This window comes from Rutidosis leptorrhynchoides, chromosome 3 (genome assembly GCF_046630445.1).
Source record: "Rutidosis leptorrhynchoides isolate AG116_Rl617_1_P2 chromosome 3, CSIRO_AGI_Rlap_v1, whole genome shotgun sequence".
In the NCBI taxonomy this organism is placed as follows: domain Eukaryota; kingdom Viridiplantae; phylum Streptophyta; class Magnoliopsida; order Asterales; family Asteraceae; genus Rutidosis; species Rutidosis leptorrhynchoides.
Window position 1 is genome coordinate 604,137,662 of NC_092335.1, and position 21,341 is coordinate 604,159,002.

The window sequence follows — 21,341 nt, forward strand, 5'->3', positions numbered from 1 at the left end:
TGTGTTGGTCGGAATTACCACCCGTAGTGGTAATTGGTGAAGTCCACTTTAGGTGTCTAAATGGACGGATTGTGGAGGTAGGTATAAACCCTTAGTTAAGGGTGTTGGCGTCGAATTCTCTTGTAGAGAATGTATGTTGATTATGTGTATAACTATATGTGTATTATAGGTAAAGGTTTGCTCGGTTGCGTGTGGTGGATATTTCGCGCATGGTTTGTAATGCTTGAGTTCACGAGGTGATGGAAAAATTATATGCGTAGGTATATAATGTATTTATTTGTTGTAGCGTGAGATGTGTAGTGTCGATGTGCTAAGACACCACATTTCACGTGACGAGTGAAGTGTCGATGTGCTAAGACACCACTCAAAGTAAAGTAACGGATGAAGTGTCGACATGTTAAGACGCCATCCGGGGTGAAGTATAGACGTGTTAAGATGCCACCCCAAGTAAGACGAAGAGTGAAGTATCGACGTGTTAAGACACCACTCGGAGTGAAGTGTCGACGTGTTAAGACGCCACCCTGGGTAAAGCATCGACGTGTTAAGATGCCACCCGTGGGATTAGTGTATGACGTGTTAAGTACTCTAATGGTTGTTATGAACACCGATGGAAAATTTGAGTACCATCCCTTGTACGATTGGTTAACCATGGTTATGTGTTGTAGTGTAGCATAATATATTGTTCGGTTATATATGCTATTGTTTGTGCTAGCTTGTGGTAATGGAGATTTAGTGTTATACTTTGCGATGGTATGATATTTGAATTGCTAGCATGTATGGGGTATTTGTATAAGTGTTTGCAAGTAAGTAGATTATATATGTACGTGTATAATTATTGCATTCACTAAGCTTCAAGCTTACCCCTCTCATTGTTTACCTTTTTATATGTATTGTGATTGTGAAGCTAGTTAGTCGTTAGACTAGATATGTAGGAGCGCTTGGGCTCGATGGGGTAGCTTTCGGATATGGATGTGGATTGGGGATTTGGTAGATCCTAGGGATTATGCTCTTGGTATCGGGTTGGGCTATGGTGTCTTAACCGTGGTGTTGAATAAATGTTTCGAGGTCGTATTGTTTGGTTATGTCGAGTCAAACCTTGTATGTGAAATACATTCTCGTAAGGATGTATGATGTCAATTGTAAACCAAGAGTCGAGATAAAACGTTAACGTGTTATTATGATAAATTGTATACGAAAACTATTTTGAAATGGTTGTGTACTTGGATGCTATTGGGACCTAACTTAAAAAAAAAATGTACTCCATTTTTGGTTTATCGGATTGGGGTTGTTTCACGCACATGTTATGGTCCCTAACTCCGACGTCTGTTAAAAACTCCGCAAAATTTAACAATTCATAAAACTTGTGGGGGAGAAATGTATAATCTCTCTTCTATCCAACATTGTTTTTAACTAAGGATGATCATCAGTTCGATTTTGAAAAGAAGGAGAATTGCAAAAATACTTTTTTACCCTCACATGTATTAAACATAATTAGACTTAACACACCTTTCAACGAATGTTAGAGCTAGGGACTATAGATTTTTTTTTTTGAAATAGTAATAATACATTTGAATCTTACAAAAATAGAAATGCTAGATTTTGTGTTACAAAACTAGTAAAATCGGAGTTCAGAAATCCGGTTTGCCACTTTTCAATCTAAACCGTACTTTGGAACACCGATTTGCATCCTCTCTCTTCAGATTTCTGACTGTTTGCTCTACAAAGCCTTAACCGGAGTTTGGAACTTCAGTTTGCAGGATTTTCTGACGCCTGTCTGAAATAGGAGTTTGCAACTTCGGTTTGTGTTGCTGTAAACCCTAGCTGGATTATTGATTTACAAGACTGAAACCCTATCTTATCACTATCAGATTTCGTATCTTTTTACTGCTATTTATACCCCTATTAACTTAAATTCATTAACATCATCACAAAGAACATAAATAAATTACAAAAACATGAAATTGAATCTCAGAAATCATTAACTTGAAAACCTCAAAAAAAAAAAAAAAAAAAAAAATACTAAACTCACATAATCAAATGACTACAATTTGTCCATTTATGGTTAATTTTCTTTGGGGTGGCATAATAACTTTTCAAAATGGTTGGCTTACTGGTGATGAGACAACATTTACAAGGAGTTTTGTCATGTCTAAGCAAATTAATTATATGTAGTTAAATAATATAGCTTATAATTATTTAGGTGTCGGTCAAAGAACAGATTCGTTGAAAATGATATTGTGGTTTGTTTTCAATGATCATAATTGCAGAAATGAACTCGTCGACAATCAAACTTTAGAAACAATGTATTTTTTATCTCAGCATGATGAACACTATCAGGCTCATATTAAAATTCAATATAAGCTAGTCTTACCAAACTTACAAGTACCAAGTTTTATGAATCTCATTCAATCTTTTGAAGTTGTTCGATCTACATCTCGCAATCACTCAACATTTTTTGAAGAAGACAATCAACATGAAGAACAACATGAAGAACAACATGTAGATTTTGGTGATGATGATGGCATGCCAACCGCTAGTAACCATACAGTGGATCACTATAACGTTGAAGAAAATCTTTCAGATGACTCTGGTAGAGAAGAGCCAGTGCCACAAGATACCCCTATTTCACGTTTCGGTATTCTTAGTAGAGTTGGTGAGGCTAGTTCTTGTGTATTTGATAACAACGACGAAACATCATGGGTTGTTTGGAAAAAATATTCTAATGTTATTACATAAGGAATGGTTTTCCAGAACAAAGCCGAACTTTTATATGCTATTCAGAGATGAAATACACAAAATAATATAGAACTCATCGTTGAATACAGTTAACCGGAATATTAGAAAGCAAAATGCTACACAACTAGCCCAAAATACAAAGAACATCAAGAACAGAGACATTGTTCGTAACTAGCCCAAAATACAAAGGACATCAAGAACATAGACATTGTTCGTGGGATTGTAGTGGTTCAGTTAAAAATAGATCCAAGGTATGGAAACTTGTTAAATGGCACGATTTTCACAATTGTTATGGAAATGTCGCGAAAAACAACAATCGTTGTTTAACCACAATCTTGATTGCTAGCGACATTGACCATTTAGTAAAGGTAGACCTTATTATTCCAGTGGCAAACATCCAAATCCGTACCATATGAACACCTCTTATCACGGTCCGTACCGTATGATCAGCCCTCATCAAAATCCTTATGTAGTAAACAATCCTATACATATGCAAGATCTAGGAAGTACATCACAAGCACATCCTGATGAGGATATAGATGGTGTTCAACAACTCATGATGAGTGAGAGGGAGAGACGAGATGTGGATTGTGGAACTGGTGGTCACAAAGTTTACCAACAATGCCCAAGACGTCGTGGATCCTATACATATGCAAGATCTAGGAAGTACATCACAAGCACATCCTGATGAGGATATAGATGGTGTTCAACAACTCATGATGAGTGAGAGGGAGAGACGAGATGTGGATTGTGGAACTGGTGGTCACAAAGTTTACCAACAACGCCCAAGACGTCATGGTGGACATTGATTGGTTGTATTCATTTTTTGTAACCGTATTTATGTTTTTCAATAGGAATGTTGGTAAGAAATTGAGTTTGCACTTTACTATTAATAATAATAATAATAATAATAATAATAATAATAATAATAATAATAACAGAACCACCACTAATCTATTACAACTAAATTTATTCATTATAGTATTCACCATAACTATCATATATCCTATCGAATTCAAGTGTGTCTTCAAAAACTTCAAATAAAACATACAACTTAAATTTTTCAGAAAGTATACATGCTTTTCCTACTAATGTATATCATTCTTCATCAAATCAAAATTGTCCAGGTTGAGCAATTCCTTGTTTGTAATAGTATATTTCCATTGAATCTGGATTTTTCGGTAATTTCTCGAAGGAAGTCATTCAACTTTCGCATATTAAACCAAAGAACATCAACATTATCAAATGTAGTTTTGTCGCCTCCTGAGAATTTTGTATCATCAACCCATTCAAAATCGCAGCCGTGATATACGTCAATTGAAACGTACTTCGAATCCATGTTTGACATGTGTTTATGCAACAACAAACATGCACTTTTATAACCATAACATAAACCGGCATTATAAAGGCTGGTTTCAGCTTTTACTGTTTGTTAGCTTACCTATTACTTTTTGTCAGCTCATATATTACTGTTCTTGCAGCTATTACTATTTTTCAGCTTTTACTAAAACCGGCTATCCGAATTCCAGTTTATGAAACTATACTTGTCAGCTTTTATTGAAATCGGCTATCAGAATGTCGGTTTATCAAAACTTACTAGTCTATATAAACACACGTCTATTTGTTTAATTGTATCAATCTTTTACTCCACACATATCACTCTTTTACTCCACACCAATGGATCCATGGATTGATGTTTACTACAAGGGTCAGTATTCAGCCGATATGAAGCGGTACACACTCAGTACGAGAAAATCGTTCCCACGGGTTGATGTTAATAGTATAAGTATTTCGAAGTTGTTTGAGTTTGCCAAAGAAAAAGTACCCTTCGAACACTCGGGCGTGATGCATTTTCACAATACCAAAGAAAAATTTGTGTTTCTAAACGACGAAGAGGAATGAGATGAAACAAGGACAAGAGCAATTCTCAGACAAGAACCTATACACTTGCATCTGGTTAAATTATGTGTTTAGTTTACTTTATGTAACGTTTTTAGTTTATGTAATGTTTTTATTTATGTAACGTTTAATTATTTATTTTTTTTACCCAAAAAATGTAACCGTGTTTATGTTTATTAATAAAAGTGTTGTTTAAAAATTGTTATATTAATAATAATACTGATAATATTAATAAAAACATACTTGTATGATACAATGTTTATTAATAAACACAAACTACTACAACATTTGCAACTTAAAATCACAACCATAATTCAAAAAACAATTAATACACAACAAACTAGGCGACTAGACGAGTTCTTTCAGGAATACGATAATCACTCGATGTTGATATGCCAAGATGTCGGAATAACTTGGTAATCATCATCCCTAATGGCCGGTAACGATGCATTTAAGATTTCCCTAGCTTCTTGAATTCGATTACCCATGATGTATCAGACATCGAAAGATATACCATTCGTGATCCAGTAAATCATAAGAGTTTCAATTAGAAGCACCGTGTTAGAGTAATCGTCCACCGCACAAAGGGGACGGCCAGTTTTGTTGCTACAGATGATAGTATATATTTTGAGTTTATTGGCTCTAAGAAAACCAAAAAAACATCTTTTTTATTTTGACACAAAGGTTTTGACACTGATCTTCAACACATGTGTTGACAACATCAAATATAGAAGTCTCGCCAACAACATGTGTCTCAAGAAGATCGCCATCAATTTGAGTGGTAGAATTGTAAAATTACAAACCTCCTATTGGGAGTCCGAAAGCATTGTTGAACGTATCCATATCCCAGCAATATGACATACCTTTCAACATGAACCTAACATTTTTGTCCTCTTTGGAAAAAAAATTCTGATAGAACTCACGTACACAATCAGGGTAAACAGTGAAAATGTCACTTATCATACACAATAATGATAATTCTTCAAACTGCTCGTATGTGAGTTCATGATCTTCTCTAGGCTCAGTTCCTCTTAAAAACAACCCCATCGAGGATCGTCCTATGAGAAATTGGAATTTGACGACGAGGATCCATAGTGTGAAGAGTAAAATTGAGAAAAACTAAATGTGAAAAGTTATAGTTTGAGATAAAACTGAATCAATAACATTATGTTTAAATAGAACTTCTAAAGATTATAAATATTACATAAAATAATACAATAATCCAGTGCAAACCGGCTTTTAAAAGGACGATTTCAGTTTTTGTCAGGAAAACTACTCAAACCGGCATTTCAACGTTGATTTATGTGTTTTTAAGGCACGGTTGGCCAAAACCCTAGTACAGATTTCAGGTTAGACTTAAACCGACATTTCAAATGTCGGAATTCCAATTGCCGGTTTTCCTATTTTTACAAAATTTCAGTTTGAAAAATAATTCAGTGTTCAGTCATTCATTCTACTTCAATAATGAAGTTGAAATACTGCTGCAAATCAAACCGGAGTTCCAAACTTCAGTTTCAGACCGGTGTTAGAAAAACTTGCAAACCAGAGTTCCAAACTTCGGTTAGGGCTTTGTAGGACAAATGGTCAAGAATCGGTCAGGTATCTGAGGAGAGAGGATGCAAACCGGTGATCCAAAGTCCGGTTTAGACTGAAAAGTAGCAAACTTTCGGTTTTACTAGTTTTGTAACACAAAATCTAGCATTTCTCTTTTTGTAACATTCGAATGCATTATTACTATTTCAAAAAAAAATCGACTATATACTTATGTTCTTAGGTATAAGTATGTCAAGAATGTTCAGTGTAAATTTTAAAAGTAAAAATAATCTGTAAATTACATGTAAAGTATTAAAGTATGAAGACCATCCATATATTTTACATTTTTTTAAAGACGTTGCTAACTAAGGGCTATGAGCCTATTTCACCGAGTCCAACCGTCCACATAAAAATGTGATTTTACAAATTATTAATAATTAAACTATTACAAATGCATGACAGTACATCATGTAACGTTTTTTTCATACCTCCAAATAGGGCCGGGAAAATATGACTTCACAATATCACAACACAAGTATGTATAAACGAGAACGACTCTATATGAGACGTTTTAATTAAAAACCAATGTATTATAAGTATCGGAAAGTATTAAGTGATTACAAATGACTCCTTAAAATTTAAATGTAATCTAAAATGTACTAATGCAATAATATGAATGATGATATGCGGACTCCAAAATCAGCAAAGTCCAAATAGCAAATAATCTTTAGCAATCTTCACCTGAGACAAAACATGCTTAAAGTGTCAACCAAAAATGGTTGAGTGAACAACATAGGTTTAATAATCATAACAAGTTTTTAGACCACAAGATTTAATTATAAAGTTTAATCAGTTCGGTAGTAGTGCTGGTGTATATGATATCGAAACTAACCATAAGTTACCCTAAACACATCACGTTCATGTCGTTGAATCATTATTATGTATCCATTGACCAACAGTCATCCGGATAGAGACGTCACTCTCAATAGCGCTACTCACAATAACTAAGCTTGCCAAAATTCCAGCAATTAACGATATCATGGTAGGGATTTAGCATGAATCAAAGCATGTTAGCACAGTTTGAACTAATCAAAATAAAGTTTTCGTGTACTTGTGTCTAAGCGTAAAACAGTTTAAAAGCAAGCATGTGTCTCACCCCAAAGTTATAAAATAGTTAAGAAATAGTAAAAAGAGGGGCTATGAAGTTCACCTTAATAGCAGATAGATATTCCACGCAAGTTATATGATAGGAGTATTGAACACGGAGATCTCAACCTAGAGATATTATGTTCGATTAGTTAATGTCTAATAGACATAAAGTTTGTTTATTAATATAGCAAATTATATTAACAGTGACCGTTTTCGAGAAAAGTTATATTTATATAAGTGATATTATACTTAGTGTACTTAATTGTTACTATATAGATAAGTGTATAGGTTATACTAATAATAGTATTATTAGTCTTTAATTATTCAACTATTATGTAAACTTAGCATTATATGTTACGTATATAATTACACCTATGTGATACATACATATATATACATTCTTTATTATTATTATTATTATTATACATGTATGTGTTCATAACTATATGGTATATATATATTAGGTGTAGGTGTTACATATATATAAGTGTAAGATGATACATATATATACTTATTACTTTTTATTATTATGTTTACTAACTTATTATAATACTTACATAATACACATTCATACATACATACACACGTACATATAAATACATATATACACATACATATACACGTATGTATATATTTACATATACACACACCCATATACATACAGTGTACATATGCACATGCGTACGTATGCAGGCATGCACGCACGTACACCATGATCCTAATTACTTTACTAATCCATAATCATAACCTTTTATCATAATCTTAACCTAACAACCTTAATCATTACCACATAAAATCATACCCTTTTTATCATAATCAAACTTAATAACACTCACACAAGATCATAAGCCTAATAATTATTCATAAATTTCTTTATATCTTTAATCAAAATCTTTATCTATTTTTATTAACTAGCCTATTAATCAAAACACTAATCTTTCATTATAACTAATTAATCTCCTAGTTATTCACTTACATAAAATATTAACCATAACCCTATAATTATTCTTTTAACCTTGATCACCATAATTATACTTAATTCATACCAACATAAACTAATCAAGATCATGCTTCATAATTATAATACTTGATTAAGATCTTACCCTAAATACTTTTAACTTTTTCTTTTATCCATAAACTTTTATTCATCAACTAATAACTATAATCTTTTATCCTAACCTAATCAATACTTCATATTCATAATCTACTTTTAATCTTATTCATATTCATATTCATAGAGTCATTAACAATACTTAAACATAATACTTATAATTATAAATTAAGAGATTTAATGTAGGATTGAACTAGGGTTTATTAGGTATACCTTAAGAAGGTAAAGACTAAGATTTGATGATGATGATGATGCGAAGCAGAAAACAGTAACCAGTGGCAGCAACAACAACGACCCACTTGAGGTCTTTTTGGGTCTGAATGGCTCGACAGAATACAGCAGGTAGAGCAGCAACTTCGCAGCAACAATGGGTTAAATCCTTGGTCTGTTTGGTTCTTGAATTGCAGCAACAAAACAGAAGATTAAAGGGGTCGATTAGGGACTATTTTGGTGGAGTTATATGTCGACTGCACAGCAAGAAACAGGCTGCCTTGGGTAGTCGATTACAGCAGAAAATTGGAGCAGGAAGGGTAGCGATTTGCAGCAGGTTTTGATGAGGTTGTATGTCGATGCAGCAGCAGGCTTTTGGTGGGTGGTTTTTAGTCTACAGAATAGCAGATGGTGAGGGGTTTATTAGTCGACAGTAGGAGGAGGGAAACAAGCTGGAACTATATCGACTAATACATGTTTATTGTGGTGATCTTTTGAAAAATCTTGAGGGTTTATATAGGTGATCAAGTGTTGGATCAAGTCACAAATTAGAATCAAACTAGAACTTGTGAAAATCTTAGGGATCAAGCTACAATTCCCCTAATCAAACAGCCGATTTATTATGATGTTTATATATTTCTTTTTTTTATACAGCTTAATGCATTTATATATATATTTTATATATTATTATTATTATTATTATTAATATTATTAATATTAGGGTTACATTTATTTAATTACATTTTATTTATTTATTAGACCTTAACTTTTATAAATTTTACTAAGTTCATATTAGTTCTTATAAATTTTTAATTCATATAAATGTCACATTTATTTTATGACATATTGTTTATATTATTTATTTAGTATTAGGGTTAGGGTTTAATATTCAATATTAAATGCTATTAGGGTTTCGTATTTAATGTATAGGGTTAGGTTTAGGGTTTTAATTAATATTAGGGTTTAAGTATTAATTACTTTATTTATTATACCCGGATAACAACCCTAATGCTAATACACAGGATATGACATTTAAACCCTAAGGGCAGTTTGGTAAATTCAGAAGGGAAAAGTGAGGGTTGTTATAGTACCTCCCCGTTAATTTAAACTTCGTCCCGAAGTTTCAGTAAGACTTCTCGGAGGCATCCACGTTTAAGAAAATATGAGGATATTTCCGTTTCATTTGGCCTTCACGTTCCCAGGTATACTCGGGACCTCTTCGTGAATTCCAACGGATTTTAACAACAGGAATAGAGCTTTGTTTCAAACGTTTAACCTCACGATCCATAACTTCTATAGGTTTTTCGGTGAAGTGCATTTTATCATCATTGCGAAGATCATTCAAAGGAATAACAAGTATGTCACCAACAGAACACTTTTTAAGATTCGAGATGTGAAATGTATGAACTTTATTTAACAGGAAGTGTTGACTAAAAATTACCATTTGGTCAACGATTTGTTAAAACAAAGTTTACACTTAATTACAGTGGAGATCTACTTGAGTAAAAGCTGATATTGTATGAAATTTCAGCTAAAAGAGCCTTAACAGTGATTTTTATAGGATTGACATGTATTCCTTCACTATCAACTACATGTCCAAGAAATTGTATGGTTCGCAGCCAAAATTTACACTTGGAAAAACTTGACATACAGTTGGTCCTTCTTTAAGAGCTCTAGAATCAATTGCAGATGTTGCTCATGCTCTTTCTCGCTCTTGGAATGGATTAAGGTGTCATCAATGAAAACGATCACGAATTGGTCAAGATATGGTGTGCATTCACGGTTCATAAGATCCATGAATACAGCAGGAGCATTGGTTAACCCAAAAGTCATGACAAGAAACTCATAGTGTCTATAACGAGTTTGGAAAGTAGTCTTAGAAACATCAGTTTCCTTGACTCTCAATTGATGATGACCCGGCCTAAGATCAAGCTTCGAATAGATACTTGACCCTTGCAGTTGGTCAAACAGGTCACCAATACGCAGGAGTGGATAACGATTCTTGATGGTTAGCTTGTTGAGTTCTCGGTAATTAATACACATTCTCAACGTGCCACCTTTCTTCTTAATGGAAAGAACGGGTGCTCCTCGCGGAGGCAAGCTAGGACGAATGAAATCTTTCTCCAAAACTTCTTGGAGTTGATTGGATGATTCCTTCATTTCGGATGGAGCTAAGCTGTACAGTACCTATGCAATAGGTGCAGCACCGGGCGTGGATAATTTTACAAGTGAAGGATAATATGATATATAGGGTTAATATTTTTAGTTGACAATATAGTGATAAGGAGTAGGTAACGGCTCACAATGGTCCTAAGGTTGATCAAATCTTATTTCCATCATGATCCATTAGGATTTCTGCATGATTTATCATAATATAATTACGTTGATCAAGTGTCATTATATTATTCTAAATCATACTTTTATCACTCCATAAGGTTACTACTATGTCATCTAGTAAATATTTCTCTTCTTCGAGGTGAATGATTCAAGGGAAAATGAAAGAAAAGAAAATAACACCATTCATTCATTTAAAAGAAAATAACCAGAGTATTACATAAACTTAACGAAATCTTCCAAAATATAAAAGTACTAAATGGTAACATAAAGAATACTATGAAAATGAAAAATTTAAATGACTCTTGTGGTTTCCAAAAACTCTTCATTGCGCCTCTTCATCCTTCTTCCTCATTATCCCGAGCTTCCTCGGCAGTCATCACAAACGCTCAGCCCTTAGCATTTCCCGTGTTATCCTTTTTCTTTGGACACTGGTTGCAAAAATGCCCTTTTTCTCCACAGTCATAGCATGTAGGAACGATTACGTTGGCTTTTGTTGCCAGTGTATTAGTCGAAGGAACTGCAACCCTACAAGTCTTGGCTATATGACCAATCTTCTTACACTTGGTGCACTCAGCCTTGCACCACCCAGAATGGTATTTCTCACAACGATTACAATAAGGTTGGTTCCCTAAATAACCTCCTCTTGAATTTTTGGCAACTTTCTTATTCGAACCTTGGTTTGATTCCTGAGTAGGCTCAATCTTCCTTTTGCCTTCACTATTCTTAGCCCCGGCTTGTTTATTAGTCGCGACCTTTCTCCTCTTAGCCATCATCAAGTTTTGAGCCATAAGTATCACCGCATCTAAGGTTTCTTTACTAGAAGCAATAACATTTCCTTGAATCTCATCAGGGAGACCTTCTATGTATCGCTCAATCTTCTTTTGTTCAGTGGGCACCATGTCCGGGCACAATGAAACCAACTCTATAAACCTGTTGGTATAAGCTTCAATATTGGTACCATTAACCTTCAATTCCCAAAACTCAACATCTAGCTTTTGAATTTGGTTCCTTGGGCAAAACTTATCAGTCATCATTCTTTTCACAACGGCCCATGGGATAACATTAGCAGCATCTAACTCTACAGTTTGGGCATAAGCGTTCCACCAAGTCAAAGCAAGACCACTTAGTGTATGAGTGGCATACTTCACTCGGTCGACCTCCGCGCAGTTACAGATGCGAAAGATTGATTCGAGTTTTTCGAACCAACGAGTCAACTCGATTGCTTCCTCATTTCTATTGAAGGATGGAGGCTTACAGTTCATAAACTCCTTGTAGGTGCATGATGTAGGTGGATTCCCTTGGTTGTTTCCTTGATTATTGTTGCCTTGGGCAGCAGCAAGCAGTTGTTGAAATTGTGCGGGAGTCAAAGTGACATTTGGAAGAGCGTTAGCACCACGACTTGAATGAGACATGATCTTCAATACACAAAAATAGTATTAGTTGAAGAGTTATAGGGCACTGGGTAGCAACACCAATGGATAAGAAAAGGTAGTATGGGTTAGTTTGTGTTAACGATGGTGAAGCAAGTGAGTAATTGGGTGTGCGGATAGATCCTTTAGTGTCGGATCCTTTGGTGTCCAAAATGGTGACTGGGTGATGACTAGACATCCTAGAGAAGGAGTATTAAGTAGATTCTAAGGCACGGTATGATGGTAAAGATATATAAGGAGAACATAGTAAGGCAAGCATAGAAATGAGGATCGCGCTAAGGCAAGAATATAGACAAATAAGTAAGGTGCTTAAACTAAGGCAGGAAAGGTTATAGACCTATAGATTGCTAAGGCACCTATCTAACACATAAGGCACACATAATATGCAATCCTGGTTCTTTATAACAAACCTGGCTTTGATACCACTATGTCATACCCCCAAATAGGTCCGGGGAAATATGACTTCACAATATCACAACACAAGTATGTATAAACGAGAATGACTCTATATGAGACATTTTAATTAAAAACCAATGTATTATAAGCAGCGGAAAGTATTAAGTGATTACAAATGACTCCTTAAAATTTAAATGTAATCTAAAATGTTCTAATGCAATAATATGAATGATGATATGCGGACTCCAAAAGCAGCAAAGTCCAAATAGCAAATAATCTTTAGCAATCTTCACCTGAGACAAAACATGCTTAAAGTGTCAACCAAAAATGGTTGAGTGAACAACATAGGTTTAATAATCATAACAAGTTTTTAGACCACAAGATTTACTTATAAAGTTTAATCAGTTTGGTAGTAGTGCTGTTGTATATGATATCAAAACTAACCATAAGTTACCCTAAACACATCACGTTCGTGTCGTTGAATCATTATTATGTATCCATTGACCAACGGTCATCCGGATAGAGACGTCACTCTCAATAGCGCTACTCACAATAACTAAGCTTTCCAAAATTCCAGCAATTAACGATATCATGGTAGGGATTTAGCATGAATCAAAGCATGTTAGCACAGTTTGAACTAATCAAAATAAAGTTTTCGTGTACTTGTGTCTAAGCGTAAAACAGTTTAAAAGCAAGCATGTGTCTCACCCCAAAGTTATAAAATAGTTAAGAAATAGTAAAAAGAGGGGTTATGAAGTTCACCTTAATAGCAGATAGATATTCCACGCAAGTTATATGATAGGAGTGTTGAACACGGAGATCTCAACCTAGAGATATTATGTTCGATTAGTTAATGTCTAATAGACATAAAGTTTGTTTATTAATATAGCAAATTATATTAACGGTGACCGTTTTCGAGAAAAGTTATATTTATATAAGTGATATTATACTTAGTGTACTTAATTGTTACTATATAGATAAGTGTATAGGTTATACTAATAATAGTATTATTAGTCTTTAATTATTCAACTATTATGTAAACTTAGCATTATATGTTACGTATATAATTACACCTATGTGATACATACATATATATACATTCTTTATTATTATTATTATACATGTATGTGTTCATAACTATATGGTATATATATATTAGGTGTAGGTGTTACATATATATAAGTGTAAGATGATACATATATATACTTATTACTTTTTATTATTATGTTTACTAACTTATTATAATACTTACATAATACACATTCATACATACATACACACGTACATATAAATACATATATACACATACATATACACGTATGTATATATTTACATATACACACACACATATACATACAGTGTACATATGCACATGCGTACGTATGCAGGCATGCACGCACGCACGTACACCATGATCCTAATTACTTTACTAATCCATATTCATAACCTTTTATCATAATCTTAACCTAACAACCTTAATCATTACCACATAAAATCATACCCTTTTTATCATAATCAAACTTAATAACACTCACACAAGATCATAAGCCTAATAATTATTCATAAATTTCTTTATATCTTTAATCAAAATCTTTATCTATTTTTATTAACTAGCCTATTAATCAAAACACTAATCTTTCATTATAACTAATTAATCTCCTAGTTATTCACTTACAGAAAATATTAACCATAACCCTATAATTATTCTTTTAACCTTGATCACCATAATTATACTTAATTCATACCAACATAAACTAATCAAGATCATGCTTCATAATTATAATACTTGATTAAGATCTTACCCTAAATACTTTTAACTTTTTCTTTTATCCATAAACTTTTATTCATCAACTAATAACTATAATCTTTTATCCTAACCTAATCAATACTTCATATTCATAATCTACTTTTAATCTTATTCATATTCATATTCATAGTGTCATTAACAATACTTAAACATAATACTTATAATTATAAATTAAGAGATTTAATGTAGGATTGAACTAGGGTTTATTAGGTATACCTTAAGAAGGTAAAGACTAATATTTGATGATGATGATGATGCGAAGCAGAAAACAGTAACCAGTGGCAGCAACAACAACGACCCACTTGAGGTCTTTTTGGGTCTGAATGGCTCAACAGAATACAGCAGGTACAGCAGCAACTTCGCAGCAACAATGGGTTAAATCCTTGGTCTGTTTGGTTCTTGAATTGCAGCAACAAAACAGAAGATTAAAGGGGTCGATTAGTGACTATTTTGGTGGAGTTATATGTCGACTGCACAGCAAGAAACAGGCTACCTTGGGTAGTCGATTACAGCAGAAAATTGGAGCAGGAAGGGTGGCGATTTGCAGCAGGTTTTGATGAGGTTGTATGTCGATGCAGCAGCAGGCTTTTGGTGGGTGGTTTTTAGTCGACAGAATAGCAGATGGTGAGGGGTTTATTAGTCAACAGTAGGAGGAGGGAAACAAGCTGGAACTATATCGACTAATACATGTTTATTGTGGTGATGTTTTGAAAAATCTTGAGGGTTTATATAGGTGATCAAGTGTTGGATCAAGACCCAAATTAGAATCAAACTAGAACTTGTGAAAATCTTAGGGATCAAGCTACAATTCCCCTAATCAAACAGCCGATTTATTATGATGTTTATATATTTCTTTTTTTTTATACGGCTTAATGCATTTATATATATATTTTATACATTTTTTAATATTATTATTAATATTATTAATACTAGGGTTACATTTATTTAATTACATTTTATTTATTTATTAGACCTTAAATTTTATAAATTTTACTAAGTTCATATTAGTTCTTATAAATTTTTAATTCATATAAATGTCACATTTATTTTATGACATATTGTTTATATTATTTATTTAGTATTAGGGTTAGGGTTTAATATTCAATATTAAATGCTATTAGTGTTTCGTATTTAATGTATAGGGTTAGGTTTAGGGTTTTAATTAATATTAGGGTTTAAGTATTAATTACTTTATTTATTATACCCGGATAACAACCCTAATGCTAAGACACAGGATATGACATTGAAACCCTAAGGGCAGTTTGGTAAATTCAGAAGGGAAAAGTGAAGGTTGTTATATATTTAATTAGATGACACTGTTGTAACTAAACGATGAAGGTAAATAGAACAAAACTAGTGAAATGACCCGTGAAACCACGGGTTTGTTTAAACGAAACAGTTTAATGATAGGTATTAAGTGAACGTAAATGCTAAAGTTATTTAGTTTAATGTCCCGTGGAACCACATAGTTCGACTAAGAAACTCGTCAGCTGAACATTTCATCAAACACCTAAAATGCATATTTAAAAATCCACATCCAATCATAAAAGATAATATTGGTTGTCATTTTATTTTAAGAGTGTAAATTAAAATATAAATGTAGAATTGGTTTCCTTCTACCTAACTTTTATAAATAATTAATTAAAATTATTTAAAATTATTTAATTTTAATAATTAAAATAATTATTAATAAGATTGAATACTAATAATTTATTAATAAGATTAAATTTTAATTAAAAATTATTTATATTAATGATTTCATCCACTATGCTTAGATTTTTTTCTTTTTTTTTTGGATTTTTTCTTAACAAAGAAATTAGTCTAATAATGACATCATCATTTTAGTAATATAATAGAAACTATAGATAGATAGATAGATAATTCTTATGTTTTTTTTCATATCAAGGAAACTTCGGATGAAATTCGTATTAGAAACTTTAGGCGCGCAAAACATCTTTAGATTGATCAGACAAAGAATAAATCAAATATAAGAATTGAGGCCACGTACCATACCAAACTTAAGAATATATGCACTTTTAACGAATTCTTTTGACTTTTATTTTGGGAAAAACTAAAGAAGATATAGTCGTCATTTAGCTTAATTATATTTCGACTGATTTGACAGAATTTTATACTCCATATATAACAAATACTCCGTAATTAGGAATCAAATCATCACAAGATAATCTGGTAACTGGATCCTCATGATATTCTATAGGGTTTGAGTTTCAAATCCCACTAACAACACATATTGATTGTGACTAGAAAAAATGGTCAAAGACGATAATCGGACAACACATTTAGGCCGCAACCATACGAGTAAATGTGCCCCCTAGCTTCTCAAGGTAGCGAGAACGTGAGCAACATTAATAATGTAACTACACTAAAGATTTACTCAAGATAACCAATGTGTTTACTTTAAAGTCGGTCGTAAGAGTTTATATTTGGGAAAAGCTAACTTGTGCTTTAAAGGCATATGTTAAGAACCATTAATGATGCCTCTGTTTCCATAAATAATAGTTAATACATATGTAAATTAAGAAATTTAAGAGTTTAATAAATTAATTTTGTGATATATTTGAAAAGTTTGAGTGTAATAAATGAGACCTAACTTCTGCCCTTAGGGCACACGTTAGCCAATCCCATTTTCATATTTTCATAGAAATTATATGGCAAATCATTTGAAACTGGAGTTAAAATTCTGTAGTGAGACAAAAAGTATAATACTTAACATAAATATTTTGTTTATATAATTACAAGTTTTTGCTATCTTTTTTTTTCTTTCTTCCATTGGAAATGTTATAACTCATAATAAATGAGTAAATATTACTAAGCCACCTTCATAGTTCGTCTAGTTTTATAATTGTGGACAACTAGTTACAATCAGTGTGAAAAAAATTAAAACTAGATATAGTGAAAATAAAAGATACGGAGTAGTTAATCTAATGGTTTACAAAAGATTACGGGATTAAAAGTCTTTATTTTTCCAGGGTGTAGCTTTACGGAAAACTTATCAATTTATGAAAAATAAAATAGAATAAAACAATGAATATAAGAAAACTAGCAAATAGCAAATGGTATTAGAATCACTCCATAGAAGTATAGACTGAATATGGGGAAAAAGAAAAGTCAAATGTTAATGTAAGTAGCAACCAGTTTATTACACATATACAAAAAGTAAAATATTTGAATATTGTAAAAGTCAAAATACTGACTGGTTCCATGCATGCATATTAGGTATTAACACCATAAACAAAACGAGTTGGCTACTCAAGATAAACACATTTAGAAATTTCAAGGTTGATTTGTATGACCATTTATCCACCAGCAGCTACTTTATAAGTTAACCACAGGCTATAAATACATGCAACTCATTCATGCAACAACATATGTACTCAATATTCCATATACAAATCAAGCTTATTCAAGCAACTTCTATTAATCGTACCTCAAAGTATCATATTTAATTTTTTATCAAAAGTATTACAACTAAGCTTTCATCATATGAAGATTACAATGAATATGCATGTGTTCCTTCTTGGGCTCTTAGTGATTCTTTCGTTCTTACAGTCACAAGCAGCTTTGGTTCGATATACGTTTGTGGTAAGTACTTTTGATTTGCAAAGCATGTGAATATTCATATTCTTACATACCTTTGTGGCAAGTACGTAAATATGTGTAGAAATGAAACTTTTTTGATATACTATTGCCAATGGACTTACTGATTTTGTTTACTTTTTTCTTTTCAGGTTCAAGAAACTAAGTATACAAGGTTATGCAGCAGTAAGAACATTTTGACAGTTAATGGACAATACCCTGGTCCAACTATATCGGCTCATGGAGGAGACACCGTTATCGTAGATGTTATCAACAAAGCCTCCCAAAATATCACAATTCATTGGTATATATATCTCACTTACTATACATTTTATATATATGCATGGTCTCTATTAATTGTCACTAACATGATAAAGTGTATATTTGATAATAGGCATGGAGTGAAACAACCAAGGTATCCATGGTCTGACGGCCCTGAGTTTATCACTCAATGCCCTATTAAACCTGGGACTAGTTTTAGCCAGAAGATCATTCTATCTGATGAAGAAGGCACATTATGGTGGCATGCACACAGTGACTGGTCTCGAGCCACTGTACACGGTTTACTAGTCGTATCTCCCAAAATTGGAACCACATTTCCATTTCCTAAACCTCATGCCGAGGTTCCCGTCATCTTAGGTTTCTAATCTTTCCTAAATTATTCACCGTGAAAAAAGATGTATGAGTATATGGTATGTTGTCTATAACATAAGAGCTAATAATCAATAATGCAGGTGAATGGTGGAAACAAGATGTACAAACTGTGATGGAAGACTTCTTGCGTCTAGGCGGTGATCCAACTAAATCTGATGCTCTAACAATCAATGGTCAGCCGGGTGATCAATACAATTGCTCAGATCCAGGTTCTTCCACGAATTCTTACGGTCTAAAAATTCTGAAATAGATTTTTCAAACGACGGTCCTTAATTAGGGTTGTCGTTAAGGTGCATAAAAGTGTTGTACATCTCAATAAGTGTCACTTTGAAGTTAACATATAGTCGTTATGTACAACACTTTTAAGCACATTAACGAAAGCTGTCATTAACTGCTAACTTAAAGTTAAATGTAACTGCTATGTAGAAGAACTTTAAGCATATTAATGACATCCTTTATGACTGTTATTAGAAAATTCTTAATAATATGCTTACTGATTTCTAATACTTGATATATGTGTAGATATGACAAGGATAACTGTGAAGCAAGGAAAAACCTACATGCTACGAATGGTTAACGCGGCGATGAACAACATCATGTTCTTCGCTATTAAAGACCATCAATTGACCGTGGTAGGAACCGATGGTGCTTACACAAAGCCACTAAAATCTAATTATGTGACGATATCACCCGGACAAACCATAGACGTTTTGTTAGAAGCAAACCAGCCCAAAAATCACTACTATATGGCTGCAAAGTTCTTTACCAGTAACCCTCGGTCGGTTTTTGACAACACCACCACAACAGCCGTTATCCAATATAATGGAAACTACTCAAAACCCGCTTCACTTTTTCTCCCTGTTCTTCCTGTTTTTAACGACCGAAATGCTTCTGCAAACTTCACTAGCAGCTTACGAAGTTTAGCAAGCAACGATCATCCAATCGACGTTCCATTGACTATCACGAGGAAGCTACTCTATACATTATCAATCAACACATTATCTTGCAATAATAGTAATCCTAATGCAACATGTGAGGGCCCACAACGTAGGAGATTTGCTGCAAGCATAAACAACATTACATTTGATACACCAAAAACTTCGATTCTTAGAGCATACTACCGTGGGATGAATGGTGTATATGGTGATGATTTTCCCGATAACCCACATTTCGTCTTCAACTACACGTCCGATAGTTTGAATGCATCTGTACAGACTCCGATGAACGGGACAGAAGTGAAAATATTGAATTATAATGATAATGTGGAGCTTGTTTTTCAAGGTACGAATGTTGTTTCGGGAATTGATCATCCTATGCATTTGCACGGGCATAGTTTCTATGTTGTTGGATCTGGATTCGGTAACTTTGATCGACAACGCGATCCTTTGAATTATAATCTTGTAGATCCTCCTCTACAACAAACCATTGCGGTTCCACAAAATGGTTGGACAACCATCAGATTCAGAGCAAATAATCCTGGTAATTAGTCTATTATTTAATTTCAGAAAATAAAAACTATATCCATTTACCTGTGTAATATAATTATTCAATATATATATTATATGATTTCAGGAGTATGGTTCATGCATTGTCATTTTGAACGTCATGTAAGTTGGGGAATGGAAATGGTATTTATTGTGAAGAATGGGAAGACTGCAAATACAAGAATGTTGCCTCCACCACCCAACATGCCCAAGTGTTAAATTCGGTAACTTAACAAGATAGAGTATTGTTTAATTTCAACTTTTTATTTTACTGTATTTATATTCTTTTAAAGTGTCAAAGATTCGTTCAATTGTTTCAATTACATGTAATGTATCGGTTCGTGCATAAAAATGAATAATGTAACGTATTGTACTGTACCTGATTGATTTATTAATAAATTTCGTGTTTTTATTTGTAAGTTATTGTATATATGTCTTCCAAACATACATATGTGTGATTGTACATTACTATTGTTACTTTAAAAGGATTATACTATACAACACTCTAAATCATGGTGTACAAATCAATTCCCTAATAATAAATATATGCTACCTTAGACGATCCATTAGTCTAATTAATTGAGGACTATAATATCTTGACCTTTTTTATATAAATTTATGTTGGAAATTATGATTAGATTGGCGATCTATACCTATGATTAGATGGGCAGTCTATACCTAAGATTAGATGGAGCGTCCATACCTGTTACATCAACATGATTTATCATTATGTTTGCTACTTAAGTAGCTTGGACCGTTAGATGAAATTCTCGATTATTCCATTTCTTAATGATAGTAACGTACAATGGTCAAATATGATCATTTTCTTCTCAGGACTGTTAAGTCGCAAATTGATAGGAAATTTGATGTGTTTGTAGTTGGAAAGGAGGGAGTATAAACTCATATGCCTCTTTGTTTTGACTAAGCCTTCATCACAATTAACAAACATTGTGTGACGCCTCTCCCTCTCTCCTTAATTCCCTCATTACTTGTAACCA

At 33.1% G+C, this 21,341-nt stretch overlaps 1 protein-coding gene across 1 annotated transcript; it reads left to right on the plus strand.

Moving 5' to 3' along the window:
* The first annotated feature begins 18,025 nt into the window (after positions 1-18,025).
* On the plus strand, positions 18,026-20,762 carry LOC139898844 (laccase-14-like). The gene is made up of 6 exons (XM_071881645.1): positions 18,026-18,211; positions 18,358-18,509; positions 18,600-18,844; positions 18,940-19,068; positions 19,382-20,338; positions 20,432-20,762. The coding sequence occupies exons 1-6, from the start codon at positions 18,113-18,115 to the stop codon at positions 20,560-20,562; spliced, it is 1,713 nt and encodes a 570-aa protein (XP_071737746.1). The 5' UTR covers positions 18,026-18,112; the 3' UTR covers positions 20,563-20,762.
* Positions 20,763-21,341: the final 579 nt, after the last annotated feature.